The sequence below is a fragment of the Heterodontus francisci genome, chromosome 30 (assembly GCF_036365525.1).
Source record: "Heterodontus francisci isolate sHetFra1 chromosome 30, sHetFra1.hap1, whole genome shotgun sequence".
Lineage (NCBI taxonomy): Eukaryota > Metazoa > Chordata > Chondrichthyes > Heterodontiformes > Heterodontidae > Heterodontus > Heterodontus francisci.
This window is the reverse complement of record NC_090400.1, coordinates 33,478,334-33,503,883: the sequence shown is the minus strand read 5'-3', so window position 1 is coordinate 33,503,883 and position 25,550 is coordinate 33,478,334. Positions and strand designations below refer to the sequence as shown.

General features: G+C 41.5%; 1 protein-coding gene across 2 annotated transcripts in view; it reads left to right on the top strand.

Annotated features, from left to right (window-relative positions):
• The window catches only part of si:ch211-283g2.1 (sodium- and chloride-dependent GABA transporter 1), a 107,746-nt gene that overhangs the window by 68,016 nt on the left and 14,180 nt on the right, over window positions 1–25,550 (top strand). For both annotated transcript variants that reach the window (XM_068010329.1, XM_068010328.1), the window contains 7 exons: window positions 7,826–7,929; window positions 16,581–16,705; window positions 17,407–17,519; window positions 20,849–20,989; window positions 21,881–21,980; window positions 24,012–24,109; window positions 25,339–25,506. In XM_068010329.1, coding sequence (XP_067866430.1) covers window positions 7,826–7,929; window positions 16,581–16,705; window positions 17,407–17,519; window positions 20,849–20,989; window positions 21,881–21,980; window positions 24,012–24,109; window positions 25,339–25,506 — 849 coding nt within the window. The remainder of the gene's footprint in view (window positions 1–7,825; window positions 7,930–16,580; window positions 16,706–17,406; window positions 17,520–20,848; window positions 20,990–21,880; window positions 21,981–24,011; window positions 24,110–25,338; window positions 25,507–25,550) is intronic.

The following is a 25,550-nucleotide window of genomic DNA, read 5'->3' as shown; positions in this document are numbered from 1 at the left end:
CTGAGCTGGGTTGTGGTCTTCTCTCCTTCCTTGGGAATTTTCTTCTCTCCTTGGAAGTTCTCTCCCTTTTCTGCAGGCTTTTTAAAGAGATGGAACAGGCTAGGCTGAGCTGGGGTTCTGTCCTTCAGGTTTATTTTTTTTAAACTCCTACCCCTTTTAAACAGTTCAAAAGTGAAGCTGGAAACAGAAAGTCTACCTTCTGACCTGTCACCTCTCTGCACACATCTTCCCCAGTTTCCAGGGTTTCTGTATCTATTTTTAATTTGAGTCATGTGACAACCAGTAAATGTTGTTGTCAAACAGGTCCTTTCAGTATCCTCTTGATGACCCTCTTGGAAAAAAACTGCTCCAACATTTCTTCAGTTTGACTATGAATTCCTCAAAAAATATATTTAACAAAAAACAGAAGCACTTTCATAACAGAAGAGGCTTGATTTTAGGCAGCCAGGTATCTGACACACACAGAAACCCATCATGGTGTTTAAGAGTCTCCAAATCCAAGCTTCTGAGATGCCCATCCTGACATTAAGTAGACAACAAACTCTGTCCCATAAGGACACAGCCTACTCACGTCCAGATAAATTAGGCACTGTTGGCAGAGCTGAGGCTTAGGGACAACCAATTTGCAATGGAGCAGTGTTGATGTTTAACCAGAGAAAGCCACACAGCCTACCATCACAAACAAGCGACCTACTTCTTGTCAAGCTAAGACCACCTTACTCTATAGGGCATTGGAATACAGGGTAATCTGAAGCTGAATGAAAAGAATCCTGGCACCCCATAACAGCTCTTCCCACCTCCACCCTCAGATTGCCTGGGGACACGGGTTCAAATCCCACCATGGCAGCCGGTGGCATTTTTAAAAATTCAATCAATTTATAAATTCAATTAATTAATTTTTTAAAATCTGGAATTGAAATAATGCTACCATGAAGCTATCATCGATTGTCATAAAAACACATCTGGTTCACTAATCTCCTTTATAAGGAAATCTGCTGTCCTTACCTGGTCTGGCCTACATGTGACTTCAGGCCCACAGCAATGTGGTTGACTCTTAACTGCCCTCTGAAATGGCCTAGCAAGCTACTCAGTTGTCAAGGGGCAATTAGGGATGGGCAACAAATGCTAGCCTTGCCGGCGATGCTCACATCTGATGAAAGAATAGGACAAAAAAACATTGAATCAACCCAAAAGCTTCAGATTTCAACTGATTTATCTCGGTGCAGTGGTGTACATAATTTATTCCAACAAATACTCCAGAAGTCTGTCTGAATATCAGCAACAAAACTTAAATATTCCAAAAGGAAAAATGAACCTAATTTTTACTTTTGTGCTTCTTCTTTAATATCTAAGGAATGAATATAAATTAATCATAAACAATTATTTCTCTCAGCATTAATAATAGTGACGTGAGATACTGTTATGTATGCTGAGAGCTGAATGTTGATTTTAGACCCAGGGACCGACTACACAGCGCAAATGTTCGAAATCATTCTTAATTTACTTTAATAAGTTTTGTTTTAAATTACTATAAATCAATGTAGTTACCCATGATTTATGTGACACATTGAAGAAAACATTAACGCACACATCTCTGTTAAAAAGAGTCTTACATGACATCCCATCTGCATCCTCATACCAGTTGTCTATGCTATATCATTGACTGGCTGGAAGGTTCACAACACTTATGTAGCCTGAGCTGAGACTAGCAAAACTCACCCACGAGGATATCAGTCTTCAATCGCGGAAGCCTGCAAGATATCCCTCGGTAAAAGTAGTTACATCTTGTATTTCTACACTAGATTATTCTCTATGAAACCTTGTTGTTGTAGTGCTTTGCCAATCAGATCATTATAATGAAATGTAAGGTCAAATGGAACACTGAATGAATGTGTCCACTAAAGATGGTCTCAAAGTAATGTGTGAAAGTATCCAATATCAAGAACAGCTGTCAGAATCACAGGATGGTAAGATTATCTAGTGTTTACTTTAAAAAGGATTGCGACACCGACCACTCCCTGGTGTGCAGCAAGGTTAGACTCAGACCAAAGAAGTTGCATCATTCCAAGCAGAAGGGCCACCCGCGCATCAACACGAGCAGAATTTCTCATCCACAGCTGTTACAAAAATTTCTAAATTCACTTGTAACAGCCCTTCAAAACACTCCCACAGGGGATGCTGAGACCAAGTTGGCCCACATCAGAGACGCCATCAATGAGTCAGCTTTGACCACCTACGGCAAACGTGCGAAGAGGAATGCAGACTGGTTTCAATCTCATACTGAAGAACTGGAACCTGTCATAGCCGCTAAGCGCATTGCACTGTTGAACTACAAGAAAGCCCCCAGCGAGTTAACATCCGTAGCACTTAAAGCAGCCAGAAGCACTGCACAAAGATCAGCCAGGCCCTGCGCAAATGACTACTGGCAACACCTATGCAGTCATATTCAGCTGGCCTCAGACACCGGAAACATCAGAGGAACGTATGATGGCATGAAGAGAGCTTTTGGGCCAACCATCAAGAAGATCGCCCCCCTCAAATCTAAATCAGGGGACATAATCACTGACCAACGCAAGCAAATGGACCGCTGGGTTGAGCACTACCTAGAACTGTACTCCAGGGAGAATGTTGTCACTGAGACTGCAGCCCAGCCTCTACCAGTCATGGATGAGCTGGACATACAGCCAACAAAATCGGAACTCAGTGATGCCATTGATTCTCTAGCCAGCGGAAAAGCCCCTTGGAAGGACAGCATTACCCCTGAAATAATCAAGAATGCCAAGCCTGCTATACTCTCAGCATTACATGAACTGTTTTGCCTGTGGTGGGACGAGGGAGCATTACCTCAGGACATGCGCGATGCTAATATCATCACCCTCTATAAAAACAAAGGTGACCGTGGTGACTGCAACAACTACTGTGGAACCTCCCTGCTCAGCATAGTGGGGAATGTCTTTGCTCGAGTCGCTTTAAACAGGCTCCAGAAGCTGGCCGAGCGCATCTACCCTGAGGCACAGTGTGGCTTTCGAGCAGAGAGATCGACCATCGACATGCTGTTCTCCCTTCGTCAGATACAGGAGAAATGCCGTGAACAACAGATGCCCCTCTACATTGCTTTCATTGATCTCACCAAAGCCTTTGACCTCATCAGCAGATGTGGTCTCTTCAGTCTACTAGAAAAGATCGGATGTCCACCAAAGCTACTAAGTATCATCACCTCATTCCATGACAATATGAAAGGCACAATTCAACATAGCGGCACCTCAACAGACTCCTTTCCTATCCTGAGTGGCGTGAAACAGGGCTGTGTTCTCGCACCCACACTTTTTGGGATTTTTTTCTCCCTGCTGCTCTCACATGCGTTCAAGTCTTCAGAAGAAGGAATTTTCCTCCACACAAGATTAGGGGGCAGGTTGTTCAACCTTGCCCGTCTAAGATCGAAGTCCAAAGTACGGAAAGTCCTCATCAGGGAACTCCTCTTTGCTGACGATGCTGCTTTAACATCTCACACTGAAGAGTGTCTGCAGAGTCTCATCGACAGGTTTGCGGCTGCCTGCAAAGAATTTGGCCTAACCATCAGCCTCAAGAAAACGAACATTATGGGACAGGACGTCAGAAATGCTCCATCCATCAATATTGGCGACCAAACTCTGGAAGTGGTTCAAGAGTTCACCTACCTAGGCTCAACTATCACCAGTAACCTGTCTCTAGACGCAGAAATCAACAAGCGCATGGGAAAGGCTTCCACTGCTATGTCCAGACTGGCCAAGAGAGTGTGGGAAAATGGCGCACTGACACGGAACACAAAAGTCCGAGTGTATCAAGCCTGTGTCCTCAGTACCTTGCTCTATGGCAGCAAGGCCTGGACAACATATGTCAGCCAAGAGCGAAGTCTCAATTCATTCCATCTTCGCTGCCTCCGGAGAATACTTGGCATTAGGTGGCAGGACCATATCTCCTCGAGGCAGCCAACATCCCCAGCTTATACACACTACTGAGTCAGCGGCGCTTGAGATGGTTTGGCCATGTGAGCCGCATGGAAGATGGCAGGATCCCCAAAGACACATTGTACAGCGACTCGCCACTGGTATCAGACCCACCGGCCATCCATGTCTCTGCTTTAAAGACGTCTGCAAACGCGACATGAAGTCCTGTGACATTGATTACAAGTCGTGGGAGTCAGTTGCCAGCGTTCGCCAGAGCTGGCGGGCAGCCATAAAGGTGGGGCTAAAGTGTGGCGAGTCGAAGAGACTTAGCAGTTGGCAGGAAAAAAGACAGAAGCGGAAGGGGAGAGCCAACTGTGTAACAGCCCCAACAAACAAATTTTTCTGCAGCACCTGTGGAAGAGCCTGTCACTCTAGAATTGGCCTTTATAGCCATTCCAGGCACTGCTCCACAAACCACTGACCACCTCCAGGTGCTTACCCATTGTCTCTCGAGATAAGGAGGCCAAAGAAGACTTTAAAAAGATCAAAGAAATTTTCTCCCTCAAAGTCCATTTTAATTTCAACTTATAGATGTTCTGAAATCCAATTCTGTCACAGATATAAGTGCTACTATTGTTTATACCCAAATATGTGATTCATTTTGCATCCAGGCTTCTAACTTAGTCCAGGTAACACCTAGCCCCCATTACACTTAATTCCCGTGACACTGAGTCCATTTAGTCCAAATGCTACAATTTTGTTTTGTTATCTGCACTAGAAGTCCAATTGATGCCTTAGTCCCAAGTAAGAGCTTGTAAACTATATTTGTGATTGCTTTCTTTTGTCAAAAACCATGGAAAATTTGGGTATAGTTCTAGTGTGCAGGGTAGGATGAAAGGTCCATATCTGTTAAGTCTGAACTGTATAAGGCAGAAAGTCAATTGATACAAACAAGGAATTTGAATTCATCCGTTAACACTTGTTCATCACCAAATCTTTCCAAAGTAGATAGAAAATACTGCCACTCAGCCTTATGAAAAACTTCTTAGCGTGCGAGGAAAGAATCATTCACTGGCAATCATTCACAACTCCAGCTCTGTATCAGGTGAAACAATTTTACTAAGTAGTCCCTGAAATTCCTCAGGGATTATGCCAAACTCCTCATGCTGTAACTGGCAGGCCAGCTGACCTCCACAACCTTTACCTATCCACTCCACCCCCCTCCCCCAGCCCCAAAGTGCATTCGGTCTCAGCTGTTTCTGGGAGTTTGCAAGCTGCCTTGTAAGGGTCAGAACCTCCTTCCATCTCTTACAACTCAACCAATGGCCTGGGGTGGAGCCAGTGGAGGAGACTCCTTAAGCTGGCAGTCCTTTTTTTTAATTCATTCATGGGATGTGGGCATCACTGGCTATGCCAGAATTTATTGCCCATTCCTAATTGCCCTTGAAAAGGTGATGATGAACTGCCTTCTTGAACCGCTGCAGTCCATGTGAGGTAGGTACACACACAATGCTGTTAGGAAGGGAGTTCCAGGATTTTAACCCAGCGACAGTGAGGGAAGGGCGATATAGTTCCAAGACAGAATGGTGTGACTTGGATGGGAACTTGCAGGTGGTGATGTTCCCATGCATCTGCTGCTCTTGTCCTTTGAGGTGGTAGAGGTCGTGGGTTTGGAAGGTGCTGTCCAAGGAACCTTGGTGCGTTGCTGCAGTGCATCTTGTAGATGGTACACACTGCTGCCACTGTGCGTCGGTGGTGGAGGGAGTGAATGTTTGTGGATGGTGTGCCAATCAAGCGGGCTGCTTTGTCCTGGATGGTGTCGAGCTTCTTGAGTGTTGTTGGAGCTGCACCCATCCAGGCAAGTGGAGAGTATTCCATCACACTCCTGACTTGTGCCTTGTAGATGGTGGACAGGCTTTGGGGAGTCAGGAGGTGAGTTACTCGCCGCAGGATTCCTAGCCCCTGACCTGCTCTTGTAGCCACGGTATTTATATGGTTACTCCAGTTCAGTTTCTGGTCAATGGTAGCCCCAAGGATGTTGATAGTGGGGGATTCAGCAATGGTAATGCCATTGAATGTCAAGGGGAGATGGTTAGATACTCTCTTGTTGGAGATGGTCATTGCCTGGCACTTGTGTGGCACAAATATTACTTGCCACTTATCAGCCCAAGCTTGGATATTGTCCAGGTCTTGCTGCATTTCTACACGCACTGCTTCAGTATTTGAGGAGTCGCGAATGGTGCTGAACATTGTGCAATCATCAGCGAACATCCCCACTTCTGACCTTATGATTGAAGGAAGGTCATTGATGAAGCAGCTGAAGATGGTTGGGCCTAGGACACTACCCTGAGGAACACCTGCAGTGATGTCCTGGAGTTCAGATGATTGACCTCCAACAACCACAGCCATCTTCCTTTGCGCTAGGTATGACTCTAACTAGCAGAGAGTTTTCTCCCTGATTCCCATTGACTCCAGTTTTGCTGGGGCTCCTTGATGCCATACTGGGTCAAATGCTACCTTGATGTCAAGAGCAGTCACTCTCACCTCACCTCTTGAGTTCAGCTCTTTTGTCCATGTTTGAACCAAGGCTGTAATGAGGTCAGGTGCTGAGTGGTCCTGTCGGAACCCAAACTAGGTGTCACTGAGCAGGTTATTGCTAAGCAAGTGCTGCTTGATGGCACTATCTATGACACCTTCCATCACTTTGCTGATGATTGAGAGTAGACTGATGGGGCGGTAATTGGCCAGGTTGGACTTGTCCTGCTTTTTGTGTACAGGGCAGACCTGGGCAATTTTCCACATTGCCGGGTAGATGGTCATGAAGCTGAAACAGAGCCCGGCATGTTAATAGTGGCCCATATGCCAAATGAGCAGACATTTATCAGCCTCCAAAAGAGTGTAGCCAGGCAAAGGACCCCCAAAAAATTAAAATGGTTTTAAAACCAACTTTACAGCTCACCCTGTTGAGACTGTACAATCTGCTTAACTGTGATAGCTAGCTGTCTGGTCTTGCACTCTAGTTCTAAGAGTTACTCTGATTCCATTGATTTTGACATTTTCTTCCTGTCAATCAAGTTGTTTTACTCTGCTCTTAGTGATTTAGTTGTAGTTAAACAACAGGACATACATTGCACACAGTGTTAAAAGTATTTCTCAACAGAAATATCAGCATGAATAATTCCTTCCCTCTTTATTCTAGTTGGTAACTGCACACAAGTTCCTAGAATGGTAAATTATATAATTTCAGCTTCCAATACCTTTTACATGTAAGCTTCAAATATCTCTACTTCTGTGCTATGCAATTTACCTCTCTAAAGATTTATTATTGTATTTACAGTGTAGTGAGGAAAAAAATTCCATATTTAATTTTAAAACAATTGGCTCAAGTGTATAATGTTGGGAAAATAATCTTGCAGGGCTCCTGCTGCTTATTGCTATCCCTTCAGTCCCTATTGAAATTATGCTTCTGTGGATGTTGAGTGATTGGGATAGGGGGCCTTTCAAGGTTAAATAGTCCTTCCACACTCATAGCTAAGCTTTAACTCAAAGAATGGACAGTTGAACTAAGTGCTGGTGCACAACTGGCACCAGTAGAATTGTGGTCCAGCATAAAAATCTGTACCTTCAGAACAGGAGGGCAGAAAATTGAGGGGGTTAGGGTGCCAGCTATAAGGGATCTTGTTTTGTTTAAACTGTGATGTTTTAAAGTGGCTCATTTTCCATTTGCAGATGGTTCAAGGTAACTACCGGCAACCTATCACAGATGTATGACAATAGTCAGAGTGAAAAAGCTTCCCCTCATTACCTCACTCAGAACACGATACAGGTGTTGCTCCATTACTCTCCACGTTGCAGCTACTGCTATTTGCTCAGTTTCAACGTCTTTATTTTGTTCTCAGGTGTGGATTTATGCTGCTGTCCAGGTCTTCAATTCCATTGGCATTGGCTTTGGTTCATTGATTTCCATGTCGAGTTACAACAAGTTCAACAACAATATTCTTAAGTATTTTTGTTTATTTTGCCTTGACATCTGAGTTAAGATTTACCAATAAAAATTAGTATAGCTCAACTAATGAAGCTAATCCAAAATCCTCTACTGTTATCCTTTTCTATTATTATTTTAAATGTGTTTTATAAATGGTGGACTAGTAGCTCCAGTGGTGGAATGTAAGGACCTAAATTTCCAAGGGATTCCCCCTCCCGTTGGCTGTGACCAGCAGAACAGCCATAAAAATGGCAGAAAATTTTAATCAAATGAAAATCAGGTGGGTTCTATAAATGGTGTGCCATCTGTCCCATCAGCTTACCACCCAGGTCATGAAGATGAAATTTTACCCCAGGGTACCTAAACTTCCAGAAAACCTTTAGTGATGGTTCACATGAAAAGCTGCTGCACAATTTAAAGAGTGGGTATTCTAGGTAAAACTTGGAAAGAGGCTCTGCATAGTCAGTATGAGGAGTTAGGCATCAAATTAAGAAGCAGAACCTCAAAGGTTATAATTTCTGGATTATTACCTGAGCCACGTGAAAATTGGAGTAGGGCAAATAAGATTAGAGAAATGAATGCGTGGCTCAAAGACTGGTGTGGTAGAAATGGGTTCCAGTTCATGGGACACTCGCACCAGTACTGGGGAAAGTGGAGGCTGTACCATTGGGACAGTCTACACCTGAACCGTGCTGGGACCGGTGTTCTAGCGAGTCACATAACTAGGGAAGTCGAGAGGGTTTTAAACTAGATAGTGGGGCAAGGGATCAAATTTGTAAAGATGTGGTAAATCAAAGAGTACAGTCAAGGCAAGAGAGAAAGATATTAATATGGGAAAAGATTGTGACAGGAAGGGACAGTGAATACAAATCTAAGAGTAAATCAGCAGACAAGGCGAGAAGTTACAAAAATAATAAGAGGGCAAAACTAAAGGCTCTGTATCTGAATGCACATAGCATTCGAAACAAAACAGATGAACTCATAGCGCAAATAGAAATAAATAGAGCTGGGCTGAGAGATGGCAAATGGAGTTTAATGCGGAAAAGTGTGAGGTGATTCACTTTGGAAGGAGTAACAGGAATGCAGAGTACTGGGCTAATGGGAAGATTCTTGGTAGTGTAGATGAACAGAGAGATCTTGGTGTCCAGGTGCATAAATCCCTGAAGGTTGCTACCCAGGTGAATAGGGCTGTTAAGAAGGCATATGGTGTGTTAGCTTTTATTAGTAGGGGGATCAAGTTTCGGAGCCACGAGGTCATGCTGCAGCTGTACAAAACTCTGGTGAGACCGCACCTGGAGTATTGCGTGCAGTTCTGGTCACCGCATTATAGGAAGGATGTGGAAGCTATGGAAAGGGTGCAGAGGAGATTTACTAGGATGTTGCCTGGTATGGAGGGAAGGTCTTACGAGGAAAGGCTGAGGGATTTGAGGTTGTTTTCGTTGGAGAGAAGGAGGAGGAGAGGTGACTTAATAGAGACATATAAGATAATCAGAGGGTTAGATAGGGTGGATAGTGAGCGTCTTTTTCCTCGGATGGTGATGGCAAACACGAGGGGACATAGCTTTAAGTTGAGGGGTGATAGATATAGGACAGATGTGAGAGGTAGTTTCTTTACTCAGAGAGTAGTAAGGGCGTGGAACGCCCTGCCTGCAGCAGTAGTAGATTCGCCAACTTTAAGGGCATTTAAGTGGTCATTGGATAGACATATGGATGAAAATGGAATAGTGTAGGTCAGATGGTTTCACAGGTCGGAGCAACATAGAGGCCCGAAGGGCCTGTACTGCGCTGTAATGTTCTAAAAAAAAATATGTACGATCTGATAGCCATTACAGAGACATGGCTGCAGGATGGCATAGACTGGGACCTGAATATTGAAGGGTGCATGACATTTAGGAAGGACAGGTAGCTAGGAAAAGGTGGAGGGTGGCTCTGTCAATTAATGATGGTATTAGCACAGTAGAGAGGGGTGACCTAAGTTCAGGAAACCAGAATGTAGAAGTGGTTTGGGTCGAGATGAGAAATGATAAAGGCAAGAAGTCACTTGTGGGAGTGGTGTACAGGCCCCCTAACAGTAAACATATGGAGTATAATGGAAGAAATAATGGGTCCTTTTCTGAAAGGTACAGTGATAATCATGGGGGATTTTAATCTACATATAGATTGGAAAAATCAGATGGGCAAAGGTGGTCTAGGTGAGGAGTTCATAGAATGTTTACAGGATAGTTTCTTAGAACAACATGTTCTGCAGCCAACCAGAGGGCAGGCTATACTCGACCTAGTATTGTGTAATGAGATAGGATTAATTAATGACCTCATAGTGAAGGCAGCAGCAATCATAATATTAGTAAATTTTACATTCAGTTTGAAGGAGAGAAGAGTGAGTCTAAGGCTAGTATTCTAAACTTAAATCAGGGCAATTATGAGGGCATGAAAGCAGAGCAAGCAAAAGTGAACTGGCAAAATAGGTTAAGATTAGATTAGAGATACAGCACTGAAACAGGCCCTTCGGCCCACCGAGTCTGTGCCGAACATCAACCACCCATTTTATACTAATCCTACACTAATCCCATATTCCCAACAAACATCCCCACCTGTCCCTATATTTCCCTACCACCTACCTATACTAGTGACAATTTATAATGGCCAATTTACCTATCAACCTGCAAGTCTTTTGGCATGTGGGAGGAAACCGGAGCACCCGGAGAAAACCCACGCAGACACAGGGAGAACTTGCAAACTCCACACAGGCAGTACCCGGAATCGAACCCGGGTCCCTGGAGCTGTAAGGGATAGGTCAATAGAGATGCAGTGGCAGACATTTAAAGGGATATTTCAGAATACATAGAATGGATACATTCCAAGTAAAAAGAAAAATTCCAAGGGGAAGACCCACCATCCGTGGTTCACTAAAAAAAGTTAAAGATTGTATCAAACTTAAAGAAAAAGCATATAACGGTGCAAAAATAGGTGGCAGGTCAGAAGATTGGGTGGAATATAAAAAGCAGCAAAGAACTAAAAGATTAATAAGGACGGGAAAATTAGAGTACAAGAGAAAGCTGGCGAGAAATAGAAAGACTGATAGTAAGAGTTTTTATAGATATTTTAAAAAGAAAAGACTTAACAAAGTGAGCGAAGGTCCTATAGAAAGTGAGTCTGGGGAATTAATAATGGATAATAAAGAGATGGCAGATGAATTGTACAGATATTTTGCATCAGTCTTCATCATACAGGATACAAGTAACATCCCAGAAATAGCTGTAAATCAGGAAATGGAAGGGAGGGAGGAACTTAAGAATATTACAATCACCAGGGAAGTGGTACTGAACAAATTGTTGGAGTTGCAGGCAGACAAGTCCCGCGGTCCTGATGGACTTCATCCTAGGATCTTAAAAGAAGTGGCTAGTGAGATAGTTGATGTGTTGTTTTTGATTTCCAAAATTCCCTAGATTCAGGGAAGGTTCCGTTATATTGGAAAATAGCCAATGTAACTCCTTTATTCAAAAAGGGAGAGAGACAGAAAGCAGGAAACTACAGGCCAGTTAGCTTAACATCTGCCAAAGGAAAAATGTTAGAAGCTATTATTAAAGACGTTATAGCAGGGCACTTAGAAAAATTCAAGGTAATCAGGCAGAGTCAACATGGTTTTGTGAAAGGGAAATCATGTATAACCAATTTATTGAAGTTCTTTGAAGAAGTAACATGTGCTGTGGATAAAGGGAAACCAGTGGGTGTACTGTATTTAGATTTCCAGAAGGCATTTGATAAGGTGCCACATCAAAGGTTATTTCAGAAAAAAAAACTCATGGTGTAGGAGGTAACATTTTGGTATGGATAGAAGATTGGCTAGCAAACAGGAAACAGAGAATCGGCATAAATGAGTCATTTTTTTGGTTGGCAAGATGTAACGAGTGGTGTGCCACAGGGATCAGATCTGGGGTCTCAACTTTTCACAATTTATATAAATGACTTGGATGAAGGGACCGAAGGTATGGTTGCTAAATTTGCTGATAACACAAAGATAGGTAGGAAAGTAAGTTGTGAAGAGGACATAAGGAGGCTACAAAGGGATATAGATAGGTTAAGTGAGTGGGAAAAGATCTGGCAAATGGAGTATAATGTGGGAAAATGTGAAATTGTCCATTTTGGCAGAAAGAATCAAAACAAAGCATATTATCTAAATGGTGAGAGATTGCAGAGCTCTGAGATGCAAAGGGATCTGGGTGCCCTAGTGCATGAATGGCAAAATGTTAGTATCCAGGTACAACAAGTAATTAGGAAAGCTAATAGAATGTTATCATTTATTTAGAGGGGAATTGAATACAAAAGTAGGGAGGTTATGCTTCAGCCATACAGGGCATTGGTGAGATCACATCTGGAATACTGTGTACAGTATTGGTCTCCTTATTTAAGGAAGGATGTAAATGCGTTGGAAGCAGTTCAGAGATGGTTGACTAGACTAATACCTGAAATGGGCGGGTTGTCTTACGAGAAAAGATTGGACAGGCTAGGCTTGTATCCTCTGGACTTTAGAGTAAAAGGCGGCTTGATTGAAACATATAAGTTTCGGAGTGGTCTTAACAGGGTGGATGTGGAAAGGATGTTTCCCCTTGTGGGAGAATCTAGAACTAGGGGTCACTGTTTAAAAATAAGGGGTCGCCCATTTAAGTCAGAGATGAGGAGAAATTTCTTCTCTCAGATGGTCGTGAGTTTTTGGAACTTCCTCAAAAGGCAGTGGAAGCAGAGTCTTTGAACATTTTTAAGGCAGAGGTAGATAGATTCTTGATAAGCCAGGGGTAAAAGTTTATTGGGGGTGGAGGGAATGTGGAGTTGAGGTTACAATCAGATCAGCCATGATGTTATTGAATGGCAGAGCAGGTTCAAGGGGCCGAGTGGCCTATTCCTGCTCCTAATTCTTATGTTTGTAAATGGGTCAGGAATTGGCTGAAAAGCATAAAGCAGTGGGCCACTAGTTAAAGGACTAAAGTCAGGTTGGACAAATATATTGAGTTGAATGCCCCAAGCGTTGGTGCTGGGGTCCCAACTGTTGATGATCTACATAAATGATCTGGAATCATATTTTCAAAATAATACTGTATACAGTTCTGGTCATTAAGGTCTTTGGGAATTCAAGTTCCAGAAACAGCCCAAAAAATGGTCATGTGGCGCATACTAAATGACGGAATTATAAGAAATCTCTGCGCTGGATTTTATGGGCCCCCGAGATAGGTTCAGAGGCTGGGGGGGTGCAAAATAGTATTATGTTTGGAAGTGGGGTGTGGAGGGCCTGTTGCAACACGATTTTGTCGGGGGTGGGTTAGGCTGACAGCGGCCTTCCCATCCAGAGGCCAATTGAGGCCCTTAAGTGGCCTATTAACAGACACTTAAGGGCCGCTTCCTGTCGCAGGTGGGATTTAACCGGGGTTGGAGGGGGCCTCCACCATGCGGTGGGGTCGCCCCATAAAATGAGGCACCCTCCCTGCGGGCTTGGGAGGGAGGCCCACCACTGTGGGAAATCTGTGACCCTTGGAGGGGATCCCACAGGGAACAAAAATGTAGGTTAACTCCCCCTCCTCCTGCACTACACACTCACCCTCCCACCCCCCTTGGCAGGTCCTGCCAGAGTGGCCCCTGCAACTTTACCTCACTTACCTTGGGTCCGAGTCTGCAACGCTGGGCCTGGGTCCAAGACCTCTGCAGTACCGGCAGTGGCAACTACTCCTGGTGGCACTGCCGATACTGCTGAGCTGCTGGCCCTGTGATTGGTTGGCAGATCTTGGAGGCTGGATCCCCGTATTTAAAGGGTCGGGGAACCCGGCGCCTGTCACGAGTGCCAGAGCAACATAAGATTTCCCCGGGTGGAGGGGGTTCTCTGTAAGGCTGAAGTGGGGTTCCTCCTGCCTTTTTTGGGTCCAGCACCGGGAGCCCCACCAGCGCCAAAAAATCCAGCTTTCTATCTTTGAAAATAGGTAAATTAGACAGGACCTCAGAGAGGTATATAAGAGGTGTCTAAGCGGAACAGAAAAGATTAACCCAGGGTACTATTCAAGTTAAACCATGACCGAAGGACAAGGGGACAGAGATAGAAAACTAGAAAATGACAAGTTCAGGACTTCATTCAAAGAATGGATCTCCTGGTAAGAAGCCACATGGCTTCCCTCATTCTGTACTTTGTGATTTTTGAGACTATAAGAAAGTCCCTCAAATGATTATAGTTTCATTCCAAACATCCTCAGTCCTCCTTTCTCCTGAAATATTCAAGTTTCTAAAGCCCAAGTTTTGTTATTGAATTGCTGTTTCCGTATTTATCTCATCTCCCCTTTTTACACTTTTCAGCCTGCACTATGGGCCTTCGCCCTTCAGTTTAGTAAATGGTTTGGTTTCTTCATAAAAAACTTTCAGGCTAAATTAAAATTCCTTCAGACCTATTAGGGCCAATTTTCCACCTCTGAACTGCAGGCATTTCTTAGGCAATTGCCATTTCCGGGGCACTGGGTGTTCCCTGAACAATAGGTGACTCCTGAGAAATAGGTGTCTGCGGGACAATGGGTGTTCCCTGGGCAATAATTATTCCCAAGGCTGGAGACATCCCTTGGCAGTAGACATTTAGACATCCCCTGGGAAGTAGGTAGATAATTCCAAAGATTCACAACCTCTGTGAAGAAATCTTTCCTCATCTCAGTCCCAATTGATTGACCCCTTTTACTGAGGGTGTGATCACGTTTTCTAGATTCCCCAGCCAGGGGAAACGACCTCTAAAGTGTCTACCCTGTCAAGTCCCTTCACAATTTTGTATGTTTCAATGTTTCAACCTCTCATTCATCTAAACCCTAGAGAATTTAGACCCAATTTACTCAGCCTCTCATCATAGGACAACCCTCTCATCCCAGGAACCAATCTAGTGAATCTTCGCTGCACGTCCTCCAGGGCAAGTATATCCTTCTTTAGATATGGAGACCAAACTGTACACAGTACACTAGGTGTGTGTGTCACCAAAGCCCTGTGCAATGGTAGCAAGACTCCTTTATTTTTGTACTTCAATCCCGTTGCAATAAAGACCTTCATACCATGTGCCTTCCTGGTTGTTTGCTGTCTCTGCATGTTAACTTTTTGTGTTCCTTGTACAAGTACACACACGTCTCAAGGAACATCAACATTTAAAAGTTTCACACCTTTTAAAAAATATTCCATTTTTCTATTCTTAACTACCAAAGTGAACAACCTCACACTTCCCTACATTTTACTCCATCTGCCACCTTACCGCCAACACACTTAACCTGCCTATATTTCTTTGCAGACTCTTTGTGTCCTCCTCATAGCTTACATTTCCACCTAGCTTAGTGTTGTCAACAAACTTGGATATATTACTCTCAGTCTCCTCGTCTAAGTCATTAAAATAGATTGTAAATAGTAGAGGCCCCAACACTGATCCTTGTAGCACTGCAATGGTTTCAACCTGCCAACTTGAAAATGCCCTATTTATCCACACTCTCTGCTTCCTGTCCATTCACCAATCCTCCATGCATGTTAATATATTACCTCCAAATCCATGAGCTCTCATTTTGCATATTAAACTTTTATGTGGTATCTTATTGAGTGCTTTTTGGAAATCCAAGTATACTACATCTACTGGATCACCTTTATTTACCCTGCTAGTTACATCCTCAAGAAACTCTAATAAATTTGTTAAACACTTCTGTAAAACCAAGTTGATTTTGTCTGATCACACTATGATTTTCTAAGTGCATCGTTAAGCCTTTTTTAATAATAGATTCCAGCATTTTCCTGATGACTGATGTCAGGCTAACTGGTCTGTAATTTCCTATTTTCTCTCTCCCTCCTTTCTTGAATAGCAATGTAACATTTACTAACTTCCAATCCGCTGGAACAATTCTAGAATCTAGGGAATTTTGGAAAATCATAACCAGCGCATTCATTTTCTCTGCAGCTACCTCTTTTAAAAACGTAGGATGAAGGCCATCAGGGAATTTGTTGGATTTTAGTCCTTTAAGTTTCTCTAATACAGCTTCTCTGCTGATATTAATTACCCTAAGTTCCTCACTGTTATTAGCCCCCTGGTTACCCTTTATTTCTGGTTTTTAATTTGTAGCTTCTACTGTGAAGACAGAAACAAAATATTTGTTCAATATCTCTGCCATTTCCTCATTCTCATGATAATTTCTCCTGTCTCTGCCTCTAAGGAACCAATGTTTACTTTAGCTACTCTCCTTTTTATATACTTGTAAAAGCTCTTACAATCCATTTTCATAGTTTATTCTCATTTTTTTTTTACTTTATCATCAACTTTTTGGTCACTCTTTGCTGATTTCTAAAACTCTCCCAAACCTCAGGCTTACTACTATTCTTCACAACATTATAAGCCTCCTCTTTGAATCTGAAACTGTCCCAGAAAGCCACAGACAAATCTTTGTTGCTGAGTTTTTTTTTATGGTAAGTATTTTTGGTGAAAATGTTGAATCACTGAATGCAATATTGTATCTTCCTGGGTACTGGACATAGGAGAATCATTAAGTAGAATTTAATCCAAGTATTAATTATTGTCAATTGGAAACTCTTCTGTTTATAAATCTTCTCAAACATGAATAGTTTGTAAACAAATTGCTCAAAACTGTATATTAATATTTGGTAATTATGTTTTAATTTCTTCACAGAGATACATTGGCCATCTCAGTGACCAATGCAGCCACAAGTATCTTTTCTGGATTTATCATTTTCTCTGCATTTGGATACATGTCCCATATGATTAACGTCCCTATTGATGATATTGCTGTCGATGGTAAGTGAGTGCAAAGATGCAAAAAGGAGCTGCAACGATTGACGAAGACTTGAATTCTGGTTATATGCTTTAACCAGATTTCAGAAATACATGCATGTAAATGTGATTCTGTCTCCAATATTTTTATGTATCTTGGCTGTACGGATGAGGAAATACTGCACAGATGCAGTTGTAAGAGCAGCATATTGCAGTGTAGACAGTAAAAACAAAAGTGTCAGTTTTTCTGGCAAAGTGGCTCAGCACAATCAAAGAGCCAGGAAGGTCTGAGTTTGAGCCCTGCTCAGTATTGAATGAGCTGATCTCGGCCAAGGCAACGATAGAAATTCTATAGTTGGCCTCTGTATCCCGGAGTTAAAGAGAGGAAATTCACCTAGCTCCTGCTGACTATCCAGCAATTAGTATATTTATGTGAATGTTGGGTGAGGAGAGGGAGGAGATTTGCTGTGACTCCTCTACAGTCAAGTAGTTTGCCAACTCTCAGTGTCTGGTTCACATATGATTAATAGCTATTAGAAAAGGTGCCAGTAAAAGTTGTGCCCAGCAAGAAGTCAATGTAGAAGAGGAGAATAGAGGAGAAAATTAGTAGGAAAAAAATTGCATAATATATATTTGAGGGAAACCATTTCTTTTCTTACACTGATCACTTCATGCTGGATTATCACTGCAGTCGGTAACTTTTAAAATAGTTCTTATCCTTGCAGGTCCAGGATTGGTGTTTGTGGTATATCCAGAAGCCTTTGTTACAATGCCGGTTTCTCCCCTATGGGCGGTGCTGTTTTTTGTTATGCTGCTGTTTTTGGGGCTTGACAGTGAGGTAAGAGTCATTGTAAAACATTGGCAACTTCAAATTACAGCGATGATTTGTAAGTTTTGTAAGTGAGAGAATTGTAAGTTTGTATCCAGCTTTATTATCCTTTATCTACCTACATACAGGTAGGCGATGCAAAAAAATAATCTGCGCTGTGAACAAATTCTGAATCTGTCAAAAGCTCTGAAGAAAAACGGTCCAAAAGATACCAGCAACTCTGTAATGAAGTCGTCATCTATTGATATTACATTTTCTCACCACTTCAGTACAGACCATTGTCGCATACACAGTATCGCCCAGTCCAGAGATTATATCAGCACAGTAAAATTACATTTGGACTGCAAAATTAATTATCTTCTCTTCCAACAACAGAAAATTCAAATAGATTTGACCACTGAAGTACTAAAGAAAGTACTTCTGCCAAATATAAAATAGAACCTCATGTAACTTCTCAAACAGGTAATGAATGGATCATGACTTTAAATATCTCAAAACATTAGTGTGTTGATTTACACAAAAAATCTGCAGTGGAGAAAAATATGAGATTGTGGTCTCATTGTTGCCTGATGTATCATAATATAAACAAAACAGCTCAACTGGCACTAGAAGAACACAGTGGCAGCTCAAGAGCTGAAACAAATTTATTGTACAATTCATAAACAAGCAAGTAACCTAACAATGATATAATTGAATATTTAGTAGCAAATAACCAAAATAATGAAAAGATTACAATGTAATCATGCACCAGTCATTCTATGTCTGTCAATTGTGAGGCAAGGGTCTGTGCTCACCAGATGTTGGATGAGCAATTGCCCGAACTCATAGGATCACTCACCAGGGAGATGTAAAACATCATGCATGAGTCAGCTGAGATTTGAAACCCGATGCCAGACGTTAAAAGCCAAGCAGTCCTAGTCTCAGTCTCCCTCTCTTGTGCCTCATTGGTAAATGGTTGTTATGCTAGACCCCCACCTGCCAAGAATGAGGCACATTTTGTCATGAACATTGATTTTAAACTGTTACTGGAGTGAAGAAAGGATTTGTTAAACAGATCAGCTGTGGCCGGAAAAGATATTTGCATAATAACAGATGGTGATTGGAAGGACAAAGGACCATTCCCTGACACAGTCAACTCACAATGGACCTTGATCACCAGGTTTTGTGTATGAGGAGCATTCCAGAGACTGCTAAAGTGATAAAATCCAATATGTGGTCAGACCAGTTAGTCACGTGAGTCAGGTTGCTTGGCAACCTGGGTTTTTCTGAATTGTACAAACAGTTTAAACTCAGAAAGTCTGTTTGCTCCTGGACTGAGAAGATTCTCCTGTCTGCTCCCATCTCTTTCTCACAAGCCTCTGAATCCACTGAAGACACATGAACCTCAAGAGAGAAAAGTCTCCTACAGTGAACAAGGTTTAAGAAGAATATTGGGCCCCAATGAAAAGCAAGATCTATCTACAATCAAGGACTCTACAGTGAGCTCAAAGAAGCGTAACAAAAACTCTTCAGATATTGCCTCAAACTTTTCCACTTTATTTTTCTTCAGCTCTTTTCTGTCTCTGTTTGCATGTATGTATCACATACGCATGTGTGGGCGTGTCATGTATCTGTAGGCATCAACTGAATTAGAGTTTAAGTTCAAGTTTAAGACATTTCAATTTTTCTTCTTTAAACCTAAAAAAAACCTGTTTGTGCTGGTTTCCTTGCCTTATAATTGGAAAGCAGTGAACAAGGATTCACCGAGAGAGAGCTAATAACACAGTATTTTAAAAATTAATCCATGTTACGGTAAGCCCAGGTGAAGGCTGAGAGGGTTAGCTATATGTAAGTTGGCTGCCTTGTTTCCCTACATTACAACAGTGATTAAACTTCAGAAGTACTTCCTTGGCTGTAAAGCAAATTGGGACATTCTGAGGTTGTGAAAGATGTTATCTATATGTAAATTCTTTCTTCTTTTAACTCCAGGAATTAATTTAATATTTTATAAATGACTTAAATGCAAGCAGAGATGCTCAGAAATATTAACCCATATCTTCTGAGATTTTCAAATTATCTCATGAGATTATTACCTACCATTCTCAAAGGAATTTTCTGTTACATAACTACCTTCTTTAAGAGAACCTTCTAACTGACCTCGATTAAAAATAAATGTTTATCTTATATCCTGGAAAAGAGTCTCCTGGGCAAACTGAATTTTGAATAACTAGCCATTCAAATTCAAAAAGAAACTGCCTGTCAAATAAAAAAAGGAATCAATCGTGGGCTATATCTATATATATTTATATAAATGTTCTATTAATGATACTTAATAATGATTTAGCAGGTCCTCACATCTTCAGCTGCACCCTTCAGTTGTATGCAGGATAGCCAGGTGACTCTTTTCCATACTGTACCTTTACCAGGGAGACTGACAATCTTTGCAACATTGTATGAGAATAGGCTTTGACTGGCGGCTAAATTCTCTTCATGCAATGATTAAGTGTTAAAAGTGACAAATACCAAAACAACCACACACAAAAACACATACATTTTGACTCATTCTTCATTCACTTTGCTCAGTTATATTTTGAAGCTGTTCCACTCCTAATAAGAAATCTTTCTAGTGACTTTTCATTGCCTGACTAAGATGATAATTGTGTATCACCCAACAGTTTTTCATTTCTTCCCAGTTTTTAATAAAAATGCATGCATAGACTAATAAATCCATGATCTGTTCCTTTGTGTTTTCACTTAATATGTATGACTCTTGACTCTGTTTTGTTCAGTCCTATAAAGGGATTCATTAAATTACCAGTCCATAAGCATTTCTCTCAAGATTTATTTTTCAAACATATATAGTTGTTTATATGTTGTGGTCAGGGAGTTGGTTCTTTGTAATATAAAAACAGCATTTAATAAATAATGAGCAGCACAGCGGGTAGGTACATCAGCAGGACTCTGAATGATAATGTTATTACTAAGCTTAGCACCAAATCTAAAACACAAAGAAAAAGGAGAGTTAAAAAAAAACAACAAATGCTGCAACTGCACAGCAGACCCACCATGTGAAAAGAGAAAGGATGGATTGTGTTTCGGGTGCAGACTCTTTGTAAGAAGATTCTGACTCTGCCAGAATTCCGTCTGGCTTAAAATTTTAAACAGTGATTCTGTGTCCTTCAATTTTGGGTAGTAGATTATTTTATATTTCTACTGAACAAAGGTATTTAATTGAGTTAGTGATGGTGTTGGGATTTTATTTAAAGAACATACCTTCCATAAGAAGTCAGGGATTAAATTCAAATACATTCATGCAATTACTTCACACATGTGTCTTCTAATTCTCTCTTATTTTATAGTTTGCTATGGTTGAGGTGATGGTGACAAGTCTAATGGATGCCTACCAGGATTGGCTACTGAAATATTTGAAAAGGAAAGAGTTTGTGGTGTTGGGCGTCTGTGTCATAGCCTTTCTGTTAGGAATTCCAAACGTCACACAGGTAAATATCTCACCAAGTGCCAGTCAAATGCATTTGTGAGTATAAACTTTTACAATGTCTGAATATCAGCTGAAGATACTTTATTTGGATCAAACTACCATAGTAACTCAGACATTTTTATCCATATTGTTTTAGCATTTGCCAGTTTGGCTGAATGTTATTTGATAACTTTGGCCATATGTTAGGTGAATTTAATCATACAATTTCATAAAGCATTATCATACAGTTTGCCATAGCTGAGGTGTTGTAAGTGAGTTTGTGACAACCGTCCTACTGTTACAGGGAATTACACAATTCGTTACGTTTGCATTCCTGAGCAAGCTGATTACATTTTCTGTAATCTTGTCTGGAATTTCTGCCTCAAATGTTCCAGACTAAATCAGATCCTGTCACTTCACTTCAAGGCTGGTGAAACTATCACTTCATCCAGTAAATGGCATTATCAGTCCTTCCAATCAGAATACTGGAAAGGTCTCCGTGCTTGGTCAGTGGACATAAGCACACTTGAGCTTCTAGTTTGCTATACCAGAAACTGGCGTTTTGCAAAAGTATATTCAGATCGACCTCAGTGGATCACTGTATTCAAATATTATGTTGTACATTAATGCCAAATTTGTGACCAGAGGTTAAACCCCACCCAGCTGCCCTCTCACCATACGCCTCATCTTATGGAGGGAGAAGGGTTGATTTTTAAAAAAGGCAGGCTTATTTGGGCCTGATGGTCTTTCCCAATTCCTAAATAATATTATGCTTTTTGTTAGAATATTATTGCCTCCCAGCTCCCAAATTTTGACATTTCAGCTGGATTAGAACTCTAATGTGTTTGCATCTTTCAGTCCTAAGCATTGTTTGGGTGCCTTTAACGTCAGTTCTAATCTAATGTCATTTCAGGGTGGGATTTACGTTTTCCAGCTCTTGGACCACTACACCGCTCAAGTATCCATTGTTTTCTTGACTTTCTTTGAGATTGTTGCTATTTGCTGCATTTATGGTACGTCTGCTGTGTTTCTTATCATGAACTTATCTTAATATAGATTCAATCAAATAGATCTGTATCAAAATCAGAGCCAACTGCTTATCAGGGCAGCAATCCCTAGGTTACAAGAAGTTGGCATAATCTTTATCATGGCAATAACTGTTGAATAGAGAACAATATAACATAGCTATCAATCTAATAATTTAAAAATGATCAGTTGTATCAATTAAATAGAGGTAGGATTAAGCTTTAAATATATTAAACATTAAATGTGACTTTTCCCAAATTAAAAGAATCCTAACTCCATTTAATAAAAAGCATCAGTGAATAACACTGAGCTTCTCCCAACACAAAGGGGTACACTGGACCCATTAAACTGACATACACCAATAGAAATTAATTGGAATGTCAAGTACCTACATGTAGGGTCCACTGGACCAGCCAAAACCTGAAATAGAAATACAAGTTTTAAACAATCAGTTTCTCCCAGCAACAATGGCACAGAAAGCCAGCAAAACAACATTTGCATGCTGGAGACAGTAGATGTGCAGGCTCACTATACCACCATAGACACTCCCAGCTGCCCCTGACCTAATCATCCAAAAATAATACTTAGATACAGTACGGTGTCTACACCACAACAGAAATGGATACCTACAGCTCCCAGCTATTTGAAATGAAATGGATTGATTGAAGGGGATGGACAGATGAAGCCAAAGCAAGAAATAATGTGTGATGGCTCTGCTGGGTGAGGCAGTGATTTAACAGAGCCACACAGAGCAGTAAAGTACCAGGTTTGACAGTCTCCAGACTGTCTGAATTAACCAGGGAGGCAGGAGGGGCAGTCGCTGGACTTGTGAACCGCTAGGTTACATAGGATACATAGGTCAGTTCTCTCTCCTGATGACTATCAACAGCACCCTGCTGCAAATTTGCACATGTGACCATCAAATAAAGACAGGATCAGCCTCAGCTGTGATGCTGTCCATGGACAAATAGACTACTGACATTCACTGTTGAGACATACAGTCCTTTCATGTAAACTCTACCCAAGGTTTTTTGGGTGTCTGATTGCACACGATCATAAAACTTTCTAACATCCACTTTGGAAGTTACTTCTTCAAATAAGTCTGAAATAAAGAAAAAAGAAAGACTTGCATTTATATAGTGTCTTTCACAACCTCAGCATGTCCCTAAGCACTTTACAGCTAATTAAATACTTCTGAACTGTACAGCCTGTTGTAATATGGCAGCCAATTAGCTCAAAACAAGCTCTCAGAAACAACAATGTGATAATGACCAGATAATCTGTTTATAGTGATGTTGATTGAGGGATAAATATTGGCCAGAACACTAGGAGAAAGTCCCCTGCTCTTCTTTGAAATAATGCCATGGGATCTTTTACATGCACCTGAGAGAACAGATGGGGACTCAGTTTAAAGTCTTATTGGAAAGATGGCATCTCCAACAGTGCAGCAATCCCTCAGTGCTACACTGGAGAGTCAGCCTAGATTGTTATCCTCAAGTCTCTAGAGCTTGGTCAGGCAAGGTCTGCCCCTTTTACAAATACGTTGGCTGTAATTTACTAGGCTATTTTCACATAATCGCTAAGGTGAATGAACATCTGCAGAACTCAAACTTAGCCAGGTATGGATGCTGTACTGGCCCAATTCAGTTCATTTGCAGATAGCAATGTGATTCTACACTTACCGTATTGTTAAAGCACAGTAGAGCGGATTCACACTAGCAACCTGTTGCTGTTCTGGATCTGGTCTTTCCTGACAAATAGTAAATGAGGAAAATGTGCCATTTACCCAACAACTTTGAGAATCAATCTGTGCCACATTTATCAAAATGTCACAAACCCCTTTTGCCACGATATCTTCTTCAAACAGATTCATATAAAAGTGACTGAAGCTGAAAAAAAACAAAGTGGTTTTGCTTTAAACAGATCATTTTCATTTAAAAATCCTGAGGCGTTAGATATGTTATTGCCCCACTCAAATTTTCAGCAGGATTTTAGAAAGACAGTTTTATATTTTAAAGGTATCACTCGATTGTCACAGAACATTACGGAAATGCTGGGAAAAGGGCCGGGTATTTACTTCCGTGCGTGCTGGCTGCTGTCTCCTGTACTGATACTCGTATGTACCAATCATCTACTTTTTAACAAACATGGCCATTGGGGTGCTTATCAAGGTTTCTTCTTCTTTGGCCTCCTTATCTCGAGAGACAATGGATAAGCGCCTGGAGGTGGTCACAGGTTTGTGAAGCAGCGCCTGGAGTGGCTATAAAAGCCAATTCTAGAGTGACAGGCTCTTCCACAGGTGTTGCAGAGAAATTTGTTTGTCGAGGCTGTTACACAGTTGGCTCTCCCCTTGCGCCTCTGTCTTTTTTCCTGCCAACTACTAAGTCTCTTCGACTCGCCACACTTTAGCCCCGTCTTTATGGCTGCCCGCCAGCTCTGGCGAACGCTGGCAACTGACTCCCACGACTTGTGATCAATGTCACAGGATTTCATGTCGCATTTGCAGACGTCTTTAAAGCAGAGACACGGCCGGCCGGTGGGTCTGATACCAGTGGCGAGCTCGCTGTACAATGTGTCTTTGGGGATCCTGCCATCTTCCATGCGGCTCACATGGCCAAGCCATCTCAAACGCCGCTGACTCAGTAGTGTGTATAAGCTGGGGATGTTGGCCGCCTCGAGGACTTCTGTGTTGGAGATACGGTCCTGCCACCTGATGACAAGTATTCTCCGGAGGCAGTGAAGATGGAATGAATTGAGACGTCGCTCTTGGCTGACGTACGTTGTCCAGGCCTCGCTGCCATAGAGCAAGTTACTGAGGACAAGGTTTAATGAACTAATTAAAGGTTATAATATGTTAAAACTTTGATTTATTTTGAACTGTTTAAATTCACTCTGGATTCACTCTCTATTTATTCTGATACTCAATAAAATCTTTTTGTATATTTATTAGGAAAAAAAACACCAATTTCCTTTAAAGGTGAGACAGCTGCAAGGATTGTTTTATGGCACTTAACTGCATGGTTACCATCCCCTTTAATAATGATGCTTTGTGCAAAAATGCAGCCCTTTGAGAAACCATTAGTGATTGCACCAGACTGACTCTTTGAGTTCAGCAGCAGTATGATTTTGGCAATTTACTTCAGTGAATTCTGTCCATAAGTACGTAAAAGCATTGCTCATTCATGCATTATTTTAGTATTCATCATTATCTTCTCTCCCTCCCAGAGTTTTCTAGTGTTATTGTTATTATTGTTAGTTGAACATTGAACACAAACATGTATTTGTGTCTTTCTGTTTTGCTAATTCGAAAAGCTGAGAAGCCTTAATTCTTTGTTTCCTTTTCAGATTATTATGGTGTTTGTTGTCATTGGCTTTGAGCCTGTACGTTACAGCAATTACAAATACCCAGAATGGGGTCAGGGTCTTGGCTGGGTCATTGCTTTCGCTTCGCTCATCTGGATTCCGGTTGGAGTCGTCCACACGTTACTCACGTTGAAAGGTTCATTCTACAAGGTGCATTCTCTTTAGCTGGTGCATTAAATGGCAATACATCTTAA